This window comes from Pimephales promelas, chromosome 5 (assembly GCF_988280905.1).
Source record: "Pimephales promelas chromosome 5, fPimPro1.hap1.1, whole genome shotgun sequence".
NCBI lineage: Eukaryota > Metazoa > Chordata > Actinopteri > Cypriniformes > Leuciscidae > Pimephales > Pimephales promelas.
Window position 1 is genome coordinate 4,732,577 of NC_142773.1, and position 13,931 is coordinate 4,746,507.

General features: G+C 39.2%; 2 protein-coding genes across 2 annotated transcripts; both read left to right on the plus strand.

Annotated features, from left to right (window-relative positions):
• The first annotated feature begins 748 nt into the window (after positions 1-748).
• On the plus strand, positions 749-3,982 carry LOC148980460 (uncharacterized). The gene is made up of 3 exons (XM_089130730.1): positions 749-1,073; positions 1,417-2,001; positions 3,708-3,982. The coding sequence occupies exons 1-3, from the start codon at positions 905-907 to the stop codon at positions 3,980-3,982; spliced, it is 1,029 nt and encodes a 342-aa protein (XP_088986856.1). The 5' UTR covers positions 749-904.
• Positions 3,983-10,253: 6,271 nt separating this feature from the next.
• LOC148980461 (uncharacterized) lies at positions 10,254-13,691 on the plus strand. The gene is made up of 3 exons (XM_089131712.1): positions 10,254-10,385; positions 12,360-12,617; positions 12,787-13,691. The coding sequence occupies exons 1-3, from the start codon at positions 10,270-10,272 to the stop codon at positions 13,559-13,561; spliced, it is 1,149 nt and encodes a 382-aa protein (XP_088987838.1). The 5' UTR covers positions 10,254-10,269; the 3' UTR covers positions 13,562-13,691.
• The last annotated feature ends 240 nt before the right edge of the window (positions 13,692-13,931 follow it).

The following is a 13,931-nucleotide window of genomic DNA, read 5'->3' on the forward strand; positions in this document are numbered from 1 at the left end:
CGAAATGACGGAGAGATAAAGCTCTGCCGGGGGTGTTGCGTTGCTTGGAGCCACATAAGCCAGTTTGATTCACCTGCTTCAGGTAACATACTGTTCTTGTTGTCCATCGCTTTTAACCTCACGCCAAAGCCTTCGAACTCTTCTTAACTTCACGAAAAACCCTCATTGTCCCGGCCAGAGATTGCCGGCCATTGCACAGACTGTTTCACGTGGAAATTGTACACAAGCACACACATACACGCGCCGAAAACGCACGCGCATACACCAAATACCTAACTGTATTTGTTTATTTTTTTTTCTTCGTTTTGTTTATTGCATTTTTTTTGTTGTTGTTGATTAAGTGGAGCATGAAAGACTGAGGAATTGTGGACACTTCTGATTCAATTACTTTGACTTCTCTTTGAGTGAAAATCTGAATGTGAACTGGAAATTGTTCCATTGGTTTTGTCATGTGAAAAAAAAATAATAATACAAACTCTGAGAAAATTGAATTGTGGGCATCAGTTTATTATTATTATTATTATTTTTTTTTATGTAACAGTGGTTGGAGCTTTCCAGCATAGATATATATATATATATATATATATTTTGTTTTTTTGTGACAAGTTGATCTTGTCTGGCGCCCGAATAATTTTAAACCAACCTAGGTTAATTGAAAACCCATACTGGTTTGGTAAAGCCACCGTTACAGGCAGGTCTTTGTTTTCATCAATGGTCATTGATTAAAATTGATAAAGGAACACCTCATTGATCCCCGGGTGCAGAAATGTGGGCGTTTTGTTGACTATATTTTGTGTGTTTTGTGTAATCTGTTTAATTTATTATTTGTTTATATTGTAATACTGATTTATTTTTATAGATCACAAAGAAACTTGCTGGTGGCATTGCGGACACAGCTACGTGGATGACAAACATCAGCAACGAATGTGGCCTGGTCCTGAACTGTGTGCTAACCACTGGTGAGGGAGCTGGTCTTGAGGACTTGTGCCAAGGCATTGTCAAGCGCTACCAGGACGCTGGGGAGCCAGAGCCAGAAGTCATTTATGTTGACAGGGATTGCTGCAGCGAGACAGGTACAGTATATTTAGTGTATAGTTTGCTTCTGTTTTACCTTTCTATGATTGTTTTTTGTATACTGTATATTCTATACTATGTAGCAGAAGGAAGTTACAATACACATTTCATTTTACAACCCTGCTGGATTGTGATCATTAAAACTACCGTCATAATGTTTGCGTTGTAATGTAACATTTATTACAGGCACAAAAGTAAACTTTTACCAACATGCTTAACTTGATGTAGTTTTAAACGTATTCGTAAATTAAACAAGGATTCAAGTTTTTGTTATGAGGTACTTCATTCTATATGATATGTTGCATCCTTTCATGATTGTCACATCATTGCTCATGTGTACAGGTGCACCCCCAGTTCTTGTTTGGTTTAAACCGTGGAAGACCATTGTGAGACTGGATATTTTTCACTTCATGAGGCGATTCACTGCTGGTCTCACAACAGAACACCATCCTCTGTATGGCACCTTCTGCTCCAAGTTGTCAAGCTGTATCTTTGAGTGGGACCAGGATGACATCTCTCGTCTCAAGGATGCGAAGAGGTCACAGCTTAAGAGAAAGCATGGTGGTCATGCTCCCACGGAAGCGCAAGTTCTAGCCAACATCAGCTCCAGTGAACTTGCCAAGCACTGCAAAAGGAGAACTCGGGGGGTTGAGGAGACACACAGCCTGATTGAAGGATTGCTGAACTCCATGTGGACTCTGACTGACACATCAGGATTACACCTGATAAACCCTGAGAGCATGAAACATGTGTGGGAGATGCAACAGAAGCACTTGCCATGCATCCAGGATCCACCTGGTGTTGAACTATACACCAAACTTGGCTCTGGGTTACAAAAGGGAGACAAGGTCCTGGATGTATTCAGATGTGGCAGAGGGTCGTCCTCTGTGGAAAGCTTTCATCGCCACCAATGCACCTTTATCCCAGGTAAGTAGAAATTCTATAGTGATATAAATATATATATTTTTAAACGCCCTCAACATCAAACACAAAACAAAACTCTCCCGCATAACTAATCCGCTCAGCATAATATCCCCTATCTGAACTGTACACCCGGCAGTAATCAGGACAGCTTCTTTGATTAAGCAGGACCCACATCACCCCCCTCACCAGTCCCCTTCAGTCACTGCCATCAGGTCAACGTTGCAAAGACCCACTGGTTTGGAGCGACGTCTATGAAAAATAATATTTTGATCCTCTGCGATCATTACTCTGAATAAACAAAAAAAGGCACTGTACTATAATTTGTTTAACAATGTCAATGTTTAGACATTCTTTTACTTCTATTTTGGGTGGGTGTGTGTTTGTAGATGGCTTTAAATATGTATATTGTTAAAATGTTCAGTCTTTCTGTTGTCCTGTGAGAGGCAATAAAGTAAAGGGACAAATCAGGCAGGTCAATCCCCACAAAGCAGCATAAAATATCTTATCTAAGTTATAATTTTCTGGTATGTCTCAAGTGTCTAATGCCGAGTTCAGACTGCATGATTTTAGCCAAGATTTTGGCTCGCCGACAGGTTTTGAGAAATCGCCGACAAATGCCCGAAATCACAGGCAAATCGGCGCTCGTTCACGCGAGTGACAATCACGCAGTGTGAATGAACAAAGACGCGAACTGAGAGAATCACCGACGAGTCGCCGACGCCCGTGAGATATTTGGCATGCTAAATATCTGGACCTGTCGGCGATTCAAAATCCTGCTGTGTGAAAAGTGTTTTGACTGAAAACTACATCGGCGATCACCGGCAGCCAGTGAGAGAGCAAGATACAGAGCAGCAGGGAGTTCGGGGAGGAGTTATAGATCACATATCAACATGATATGGCATTGTTTCAGGAAAAAAAGCTTATTCTCGGTCTATTTGGACACAATAAATGGAAGAAAAATTAGTAGAAATTTGGCAGGAGCACTCGTGTCTGTTTCACCAACTGTACCACAACCGGGTCGAAAAAAAAAGTCTCACGTGAGAACTCCGGTCTTGCACGTGTGGTGTCGCGCGTTGTTTCCTTTTCATATCTCACGCGTGTTTGTTGTGAAATGTAGTTTGCGTGCAGCGTGCTAGACAGAGTCTGTCGGCGATTTTTCTAAAGTCATGCAGTGTGAAACCTTCTGTCGCCGATCCATCGTCCAGTGTGAACACAGCAGTGACTGAATGCTGGCCAAGATAGTCACGCAGTGTGAAAAGAGCAGCGACCTGACTACTTTGAAAATCGTGCAGTCTGAAAGAGCCATTAGAGGAGATAAAAAACTAATCATTTGTGGCTTTTTTTTCCAAGGATGGAGAAGTAATGCCATGCACACACAGATGTACATGCTCGAGGGTGGATCCAGGTGGAACATGAACTGAGCCCATGAAGCTGTGGATGTGAGTGAAACGTCACACACAAGAATCTATGATGTTCGCTTGATGTCCAACGTCAATGCCCTCAGCAACAGTGTCCTTGGCCGTGCACTCATTCCAGAATTTATTCCACCTGGGAAACCCACCGGTAAGATCCTCCAGGAGAGAGCATTTTCCTTGTGACTACACTTTTATAAAGTCAACAAATAAACCACGTCTTCACTCACTCATTACAGTGGCAACCTGTCAATTCTGAATTAAACTAAGCCTTTTTCCTCATGATACTTTACATAGGTGAGCGTATTGCTGTGGAGTATTTGCTGGCTCAGTCTGACAAAGGAGATCTGCTGAATCCACAACAGCACAGTGAACTTGGCATCATTCTGCCAGACCTGCAGGTAGAAGTTCAGGAGGAGCAGTGTCTTGATCTCAAAATAAGTGATCCAGCTGACGTCCTCATTGAGAGACCACCTGAAGTCACCCAGTGTGATGACCAGCTGGATATTGCACCGCCTCAGAATCCTTTACTACCTGACGACTCACCCAACACATCATCTCTGGTAATCTGACCATTTCCTGATCATCTGTCATTGAAATTTTACTGGAAAAGTTATTCATTTGTATATACTATGAATGATGTGTGCATATACAGCAATACATTTTTTACAAAGGTTATTTGTTTCTCTCTCTCTCTCTGTCACACAAATCCCCAGGACACCGGTTTTGATGTAAGCAGTGTCTCTTGCAGTCCTGTCAGTCCAGCCAGTAGTTTACCTGCAGAGGACAATTCCTCTAGTAGACCCAGCACATCAGTCCAGGTAATGAGACTTATGTCTTTCTGTATTATTCTGTGGCTCTGTTACGGTTGCGAACCCGGTGTTATGTCCTGCTTTTCACTGAAAAGCACTTGAATGTATGTACTAGGGCTGTCAGTCTTCTCAAATATTTTATGCTCAAATGTAGGCTATTTAAATTTACCATGTAACTAATCACTATGGGTCAAATTTACTAACATCCACAATAAACAAAACTAATTTCCAAGTGCATTCTAAAATATTGCATGTGCAGTTTTCATACCTGTTATGAGTGATTTACTAACAATTATTGCGTAGATGACAACAGAAGAAAACACAATGGAGATGGCAGTATTTAAATGAGGGTTTTGTGTATTTTAATGGTTTATTCCATGAAGAGTTGGGAGGGAAAGCAGTGTTTTACAGTGCATGCTTTAATCTTAACACCTTTAACCTTAATATTTATTATCCTCAGGTTAGGTCGAGTAAGTCAAATCTGCCCTAAATCATAAGCATTCAAATGGTACTTACAATTTGTTCAGAAGACTTCTCTGTGGTCAGTTCTTGCTTAAAGGTATAGCAGAGGATCTTTCCGAATTTTAGAGAAGACCCGCCCTCTCCAATTTTTAAAAAAAATGCACATGCACAAACACAACACTCTTGCTCCCGAGAGGGAACGTCTATTACGCCTTGCACAATTATGTTGCAAATTCTAAACTAACTCAAAAATATTCATAAAAAAATACAAAAGTCAAATGCCCTTCCGTGTTTTATTTACTTATTATACTGATCGATTGAGTGACCGATGACTCAAGACATGATATGTGCAACCCTGTATCACACGAAATACGTTCTGAGGAAACTATTTTGCAAATCGCAATTACGTTACATAGCAACATAGAAGCAGTGCTATTACGTTGGTCCTAATATCTCTCATTGTTAATACGTTATTTTTATACATAGTTGCATATGGAGAAGTAGCTTGATGCATTTGTGTAATAATAAACACACAAGGTTTTAGAATATTTCAGCGTGATACCATTTACCATTTTGGTCAAAAGACTACTTTAGACAAAATGAGATGTTTACCGTGTCTATGCGGTGCATGACTCGTGCCAGGGCTAGCATTGTAGCTTGCATTAACTTTTACTAGTGATTTTAAATGGATTTCTCCAAATAGCGTGACAAACTTTACCTGTCTGGTAGAATCTTCGCGACTGCGGCATCAGTGAGAAGCCCAACCTGTGCTTTTAGCGCACGCCAGCATGTGATATTAACCCAAAATCTCTCTGCCCAGCAAACAGGGGACGTCCTCCGGACGTTGCGAACGTCTAATTAGGTCCGGATCTGGTCCGGTTCATAACGTTCGCTGGGGGACGTTCGGAGGACGTCCGCATTTGGTCCGGTTTATAACGTTCGCTGGGGGACGTTCCGAGGACGTCCGCATTTGGTCCGGTACATAACGTTCGCTGGGGGACATTCCGAGGACGTCCGCATTTGGTCCGGTACATAACGTTCGCTGGGGGACATTCCGAGGACGTCCGCATTTGGTCCGGTTCATAACGTTCGCCGGGGGACGTTCCGAGGACGTCCGCATTTGGTCCGGTTTATAACGTTCGCTGGGGGACGTTCGGAGGACGTCCGCATTTGGTCCGGTTTATCCACAAGTTTCCGAGGGGCGCTCATGTAAAAAATAAAGTGGGTGAAACTTCCGGTGACGCGGCGGAAGTAGCATTCCAATGGTATTTTGTGTGTTAGTTAGCGAAGAGGCTAGCTGTTTTTCGGAGAATTATTTTACTATTTAAAGATGCCAATCTTTATGAGAGATGTCGTTACAGAGCTCAGGGACAACATGTGCTGTTCGCGGTTGTATGTATAGCCGGACTAAACTAGTTCAGTGGCTTAAACGTGATTGTTTTGAACATAAGCTGAAAACGAAATCACAGTGATCCTACCAACGACTGTAGTTTCCATCACCTCCCAAAAGACAACGAATCATCCTGTGTACATTTGTTTAAAATCTTAATATTCTATAAACTCTATCAGCATGTGATTGGCTGTTCGCTACTGATGTTACACCTAAACTCAGGATCAAAGCCTGTGTTGACAGAATACCAAATGTGTCAGTTAATGTATTCAAGTAGCACATTCATTTATATTTTTGAATAAACTCCAAAGCACAATGACACAAAGTGTGTATTTTTTATTTTAATTGTTTGTCAGCTCACACAACTGTCTGTCAACATGCCTTGATGAGTATTGATTATAATGTTATTATAATACTCCCAATCAACTACTGCGGAGGGTAAAGGTACTGTTATTTCACTTTTTTTAATTTCGTTGAGGTTGTGTTCCCACATCGTTAGCTAGTTTGGATCGCTATAACTTGAACGACTGTCAACTGTTGAATGAACGAGTGTCAAGCATGTCAAATCGCGCTTTGTTTACTTCAAACCGGAAGTCGCGCCCACTTTTGACGCAAGGCCTCATGGGGCGTAGGAAACTTGTGGATAACGTTCGCCGGGGGACATTTTGAGGACGTGCACTTTGACATTAAGGTGCAAAACCATAAAAACAAGAAGTGTTGGTGGTATAAAAATACTGCCTATTAGCATTTTTAGCACATGTTCAAATGAGATATGCTTGAGTGTTCGCAAAAACAATAATAAAAAAATCTGAAAAGTGCCATTGTCCCGGAGTGATAATCCTAGGAACGGGTAGCTTTAAGTTTTAGATTCATGCTTTAATAATGATATTTTTATTCAAGTAGGTTATAATTCTAATTTATGTTTGTATATATGACTTGATGCGTTTTAACGGGCATGCGCGTGAAGTTGAGTTGCCATGGAAACGGAGGGTCACCAGTGCAGACAGCAAACTCCGACTCTCCCTGTTTTCACTGCTTTCAGGTGAGTTTAGTCTGTAAAATCACACAAATAATACATACACACGACTGTTCTTGACACTTCTCTTAATTTTAACTGGCACGCTTCTGTTTAATATTTAACGTTACTTTATAGAAATGGGTTAGTGTCTTCGAAAAAATCCATTAGCATCACTAACCGTTTAGCTACAGAGTTAACGTAAGGCTAACGTTATAGCTTGAGCTTTTGTTTATGAATGTTTGGGCTTTTAATCACATTTTATGTGTTGATTAGAGGTTTTGATATTTTTGTAGCCTAAATATTTTGCTTGGAAGTGAGCTAAAAACGTATGTATTTAACATAAAACGTTACGTTTTATTACTGTTAATCGATGACGTCACTTACACGGCTGAACTAGCTAATGGTTCATAAATATTGATAAAAAGAAAAATTATGTGATTTCAGCAGCAACAAGATAACTGTTGGCTATGTGACAAATGGTTTGTTGTGTTCCTAGATCGTTCCATGCTGATGCCCTGCTCAGTAGCAGAGTTGAACTGGCCATCATCTGAACCTGGCAACCGGACACGCAAACACACACGCTCTTTTTTGATAATGAAAATAAAATTATTTTGTTTCCTAATATTCCTTGTTGTGTGTTTGTTCCTTGGGTAGTTAATATGTTAAAAATACTTCTAGTGAACGTAAAGTTCACTATAGAAGTCTGAAAAGTCCCCGAATGTTTGCTGAACGTCCTGCAAACGTTCCCCGCGACGTCATGTGAACGTCCCGCGAACGTCCCCCGTGACGTCCTGTGAACGTCCCGCAAACGTCCCCTGCGACGTCCTGAGAACGTTTAAAGAACCCTACACGAAGACGTTCAGGGGACGTTCGCAGTGGACGTTCAGGGGACGTCCTGGGGACGTGTTTTTGTTAGCTGGGTGGTCTTGTTTCTATATTCTGTGGCCTTTCTCTTCTTATCATACACTTCGTAAACATTTTTTCTCTTTCGACCCTCAGCCATTTTCAAAGGAATGGCTGAAACCGTAACTCCGACATAATACACCTGAAAGTGAAAACTACATAGGGATGAGCACGTAGCCTACGACGGCCTTACGTAAACATATCACCAGAATGATTGACACTTAGGTGGACCAATAGTATAGACTACCCACCCGGAAAAAGAAAATCCTCCGCTATACCTTTAAGGTTTATCAACAACAACACTGGTAGACAATTCCTTTGCAATTAGTATAATAGTTATTTATTAATGTAAATATTCCAGAAATAAAAGTTAAAACTAAAACTAATAGCAAAGTTACAATATAAAGCAAAGTTTAAATCAAAGGTGCAATCAGCTGGGTTTCTGGCGTCGAGAGACACTACGCTATTAGTATCTGCAGGTCAGTCCTCTCTTCAGTCTTTTAAACGCAGATAGTCCACAGCCAAAGTCAGACTCTTTTCTGCTGTCTTCATTTAGAGAGCTGCCAAATCTTCCATGACCCTTATAAGGTGTTTCGGTCATAGCCTGCCAGCTCTCTTCTTGTCCCTTTTTCTCTTCATCCTTCTTTTTCTCGTCTGTGAAATATACCATCTACAGCATTACATTTTTCGGTAACACTTTAGAATACGGTTCCTTCGTTAATGAATAACTACACAAGAACTAATGAGTAACACAATATTAACAATCTAGTAACTATTATTAACTAACAAGAAACTCTGATTAACGAACTAGTAAGTAATAGCGCACAGACGAAAGTGGTAGTTCACTATTAAGTAATCAATAACTACTATTTTTTTAATACTTCCCAGAGAACTACTGAAAAAGTTTATTAACAATCTAGTAACTACTATTAACTAAAATAAACTCTTATTAACGAATTAGTAAGTAATAGCTCACAGATGAAAGTGTTACTAGATACTTCTGTGGGAATTACTAATTATTTGGATTCGTATTATAAAGTGAAGATCATTGGAACTAACTAGTAATTACTAAAGTATTACTAAAGACATTTTCTAAAAGTTACTAAAGTTCACCAAAAAATCTCAAACGTTTGCACAAATCATGACTAGATCATGTAGTAACACTTGAGTCATTACTAGTTAGTTCCAATGATCTTCACTTTATAATACGGATCCAAATAATTAGTAATTCCCACAGAAGTATCTAGTAACACTTTCATCTATGAGCTATTAATTACTAATTCGTTAATAAGAGTTTATTTTAGTTAATAGTAGTTACTAGATTGTTAATAAACTTTTTCAGTAGTTCTCTGGGAAGAATTAAAAAAATAGTAGTTATTGATTACTTAATAGTGAACTACCACTTTCGTCTGTGCGCTATTACTTACTAGTTCGTTAATCAGAGTTTCTTGTTAGTTAATAATAGTTACTAGATTGTTAATATTGTGTTACTCATTAGTTCTTGTGTAGTTATTCATTAACGAAGGAACCGTATTCTAAAGTGTTACCCATTTTTCTTTAAAAGCAATTATTATCTAATACATAAATGCTCTCTAAGGCACTTAATACATTTTCATATCTTAACATGGATATATTAGTAAAGCATTTGTACTCTTTTTATATGGTTAAGTATACATGCATATTATCATAGTAATTGGTGTTGCTTTTTGTATACACTTTTCCAATACATTTTATGCAGCATTTCTACTTGGGTTACATAAAGATACTACTAAACAAAACAAAAGTTAAACAAGACAAAGTAATTGCATAATCACCATCTTCATCAATAGCAGCCACTGCGTAAAATCCTTTGTTTGTTCCACTCAATGCGTCCCGAGTATGCGGAAAGTGTCCTGCCTAAGATTGCACTAATTACTTGGGACAGCACACTTAAAAGCCGCTTTGGGAAACCTCCCGGGGGAAACAAATACAAATACTTATGTGACTGTGTCACCTGTCTACATACTCTGTTTAAAGTAGGATGACATTTGTTAAATACAGCAACACTGCACCCAAAATAAATCCCCCTAAGAGGACTATTAAGCACAAAGTAAGTTATTTCTTCAACAGCTGTTTTTCATTTTTCAGGAAAGCCAATGTGATTCAAGAGGTTTTCCTGGCTGGGAGGCAGTTGATAACCTGGCGAAGTACCTTGTGAACCTCAACCGCACAATAACTGCTTTGTCAGCCACATAAACAGCTTAGATTGTGCGGCTGTATTCTAGATTGCATGAAATGGACAAGACTCCCTCCAAATATTCCCTGAAAAGCAAGAAGAAGACCTTGCCAGGGCCATGGAGAGCTTCCAGGAAACGCAGTGGCTCTGCACCTGGTCAACAAGCAGCTGAAAGGTGAACTGACCAATAGTTGATGCATACATTATGTCATTCATATTTATCGTAATTATCAAATTATAACACTTACAGTTTTTTTCAGTCGCTAACAAGCATTTGTCCAAACAGTTGTCACATTTTCAAAACTCTAAACACAATTAGCACAGCATCGATCTTTTGTGGCCATACCATTCACACATTTCATGTTGTTTTCACACAATATGCAGTCAGTGAACACATTTCCACAATGCTTACATTTTCTTAACAGACAAGCTATACCTCCCAACAAAATTATGGTTTTGTTTTTGTAGTATTTACAAATGTTAACACACACCATCCCAAAATAACAAAGTGAGAGATCCAGTGAGAGGTGCAGTGAGAGATCCAGTGAGAGGTGCAGTGAAAGATGCAGTGAGAGGTGCAGTGAGAGATCCAGTGAGAGGTGCAGTGAAAGATGCAGTGAGAGGTGCAGTGAGAGATGCAGTGAAAGATGCAGTGAGAGGTGCAGTGGGAGATGCAGTGAGAGATGCAGTGAAAGATGCAGTGAGAGGTGCAGTGAGAGATCCAGTGAGAGATGCAGTGAAAGATGCAGTGAGAGGTGAAAAAGGTGGATTACATATTTTTCATGCAAATACTTGTAAAACTGAAACATCAAAGTCTATGTAGTTTTTGTAATGTCAACAATAGCCAGTATTTTGAAGCCTGGTGCACTTTGATTGACTGCATGTACCTTGTGAAGTGAAAACAAGTGTTATTCTTTGACAGAATGATTTCATTTTGAGTAATATTTCCAGTGTTGTGATAAAGTTAGTGTGTGCAGAGAAAGATGTGTTCTATTTTGAAATGAAGAGTTAGTGTATATTTAACAAAATGTGTTTTTGAGAAGAAAATGATCCATTTGGCCAATTGTGTTTTGTAGGTGTGAGTCTGTGTTAAGAGTTTAGAAAAGTATCTGAAGTATGGGTAAGCGCTTGTTAGCGATTGAAAAAAACTGTAAGCTGTATTACACAAGCAAAAAATTCAGACAGGTGGACTGCAATAAATAGTCAAATCATGAAGTGGAATTATACTATGCCTCATAAAATACCTCTCCAATCATAGTAGAGAACCAAAACTGCCTGTTGTATTACAGTTTTTTCAATTGCTAACACACTAAAATGACATGCACGTACAGCACAATTCTTTAAATGGACACACAGAGAGCGAAACTTCTTCTCAAGTTTCCAAAAGTCTAAACACATTTTCTGCTTTACACACTTTTCGCATTTCAAAATGCCACTTCTTAAATGCACTGAGCACAGTTCTCTGCATAAGACACAACAATCTGACATAAAGTCACATGTTTGCCATTTCAAAACACTACCATTCAAAATGACACTACATGAGCTAATTGGCCAATTACATGTGCCATCTGGCCAAACACCTCAATGGTTAATTGTTAACACTTCAATCAGGATGTAAGCACTATAAAAACTATAAAACTATAAAAAAATGATTTTTCTTGCCACTTTTTTTTTTACTGTAATATATTTTCTGGAAGTTTCTTTTTCAGTTTACGGTTTTTTGTAAGTCATTTTTTTTCAGTCCCATATAAATATTTCTGCTGTGCAAATGTTGCACTGACTTGTTGCACTGACAAAGCATACTAAAGATAGGAGTGCTTTTCATTATGCCCAACAGTGTGTAGTTGTTTAGGCAAAAATCTGGTAATATGAATGAAGTGTGTGCCATTTCATGCAAAAGTTTGATTTTGATAATGCTATGTATAGTTTCTGTTGCAGTGCTTCATTTTGCAGGATATATGAGGTATTTTGTAGTTTGGGTGTGTGGTTTTGTGAATTGTATTGTATTATGTATTATCATTGTATTATGATAAAACCAGACTAGTTTGCAAAATTGTGTGTTTGAAATAGGAAAAAAACTATTTTGATTATATATATCTAGATAGATATAGATATTTATTAATATACAAATATTGTCTTTTTCATTCAGACTATTTATGACCCATGGCCAGGCTGCCCAGAGACCTGATTTCAACAGGACTTCAGAATGTGTTTCCCTCAGGCTTTTGAAGGAGTTTGCCCAAGCTAGAAATAGGCCAAGAGACTGCAAGGGTAAAACCCTGCCCATTCCACAGTCTAATGTACAAGCTTACGGTCACATTAAGCAACTTTTTGAAGACAGCCGGGTGATACAGGAGCAGACCAACATTGTGCTTGTTACTATCAACAACACCACAGTGTCTTCTTGGTGAGATATCTTTTTTGGCTTCCTACATTCACTTTAACATCTGCATTTGAGAAGTGTAAATATATTGTTTAATTATTTTTAATTTAACCAGGAAAGATTTGATTAAGCTACAATCTTTGCAATTGTGCTTCTATGAAATGGTAAACATTTTGTTTTGTACTTTTTCCAGGTTGCATGACAGGCAGAAAAGAACTAACCGGGACTCACAGCTACCCCAGAAGGTCTCTGTGGCTAAGGATCCGCTGCCACAAGCAAGAGTAATTCCTTCTACACCCGTGGAACATGGACATGCAAAAATACAGTTTCAGGAGCCAGAAAATCGTGAAGATGAGGCAGTGATACGCCCACGCCACAGCTTCAGAAGTGGATCGGCACTGGCACAGCACTATCCTCTTGGGTCGTATGAATGGCCTGCCTCTTCTGCCTTGTTGTCCTCACATCAGCAGGAACACACTTCCCCAGCCCCATTACCTGCCTGTTCCTCTTACCAGCAGGGTCATCCACCACCAGCCCAACCTCCTGTCTGGCCCACTTACCAGCAGGATCATCCGCCACCAGCCCAACCTCCTGTCTGGCCCACTTACCAGCAGGGTCATCTGCCACCAGTCCCATCTCCTGGCTGGTATCAGCAGGGTCATCTGCCACCTGCCACTTCTCCTCCCTTTTCCTCACAATCACCTCTCAGCAGTACACCATCAGATCAGTCTTTAGTCATTTTCAATCGACACCGACAGTGGAGACGGCAAAAGGCAGCACTTGAAGACGAGGAGCGTTTGGCAAGAGGGGAGCCACCAAAGAAGCGTCAAACAAAGGAACATTACCATTATCAGTGTAAACTATGTGGCCAATCAAAAAGTAAACTCACTGGCCATTCCCAGGTTAGAGGAAAGTGGTACTGTCCAGCATCTGGACAGACCATTGCAGAGTGGAAAGACTCTCTTTAGGCTTTTTGTCGTGATTGAGTACACGTTTAAATCAGCTCTTTAATTTTTATGTCAGTGCAAGGAAACCTCTAAAAAAATAAGTGCATGTGTGAATGTATTATATATAACATTTTTTTCTACATTTTTTATATAGCTGTATTTGTAAAAGTATATTATTATTATATCTAGTCATTTAATTGTGTGTATATATATGTATATGTATAAAAGGCTACTTAGTTTTGTTATTATTATTATAACTTACTAACTTACTATTCTGTAATTGTTTTATAATATACTATATAATTTTTGTATTACTATTCATAATTTATCAAACTATTTGTAATAGTAGGTGTTTATTATTATTTGTATTACACGTAGCTATTTAAATTTG

Excerpts from the sequence above, each read along its gene's own strand:
- LOC148980460 (XM_089130730.1), top strand. The coding sequence starts at position 905 with ATGACAAACATCAGCAACGAATGTGGCCTGGTCCTGAACTGTGTGCTA. Across the intron at positions 1,074-1,416 it reads GGATTGCTGCAGCGAGACAG|GTGCACCCCCAGTTCTTGTT; the intron begins GTACAGTATATT and ends TCATGTGTACAG. Across the intron at positions 2,002-3,707 it reads CCAATGCACCTTTATCCCAG|GTGAGCGTATTGCTGTGGAG; the intron begins GTAAGTAGAAAT and ends TACTTTACATAG.
- LOC148980461 (XM_089131712.1), top strand. The coding sequence starts at position 10,270 with ATGGACAAGACTCCCTCCAAATATTCCCTGAAAAGCAAGAAGAAGACC. Across the intron at positions 10,386-12,359 it reads GGTCAACAAGCAGCTGAAAG|ACTATTTATGACCCATGGCC; the intron begins GTGAACTGACCA and ends TTTTTCATTCAG. Across the intron at positions 12,618-12,786 it reads AACACCACAGTGTCTTCTTG|GTTGCATGACAGGCAGAAAA; the intron begins GTGAGATATCTT and ends TACTTTTTCCAG.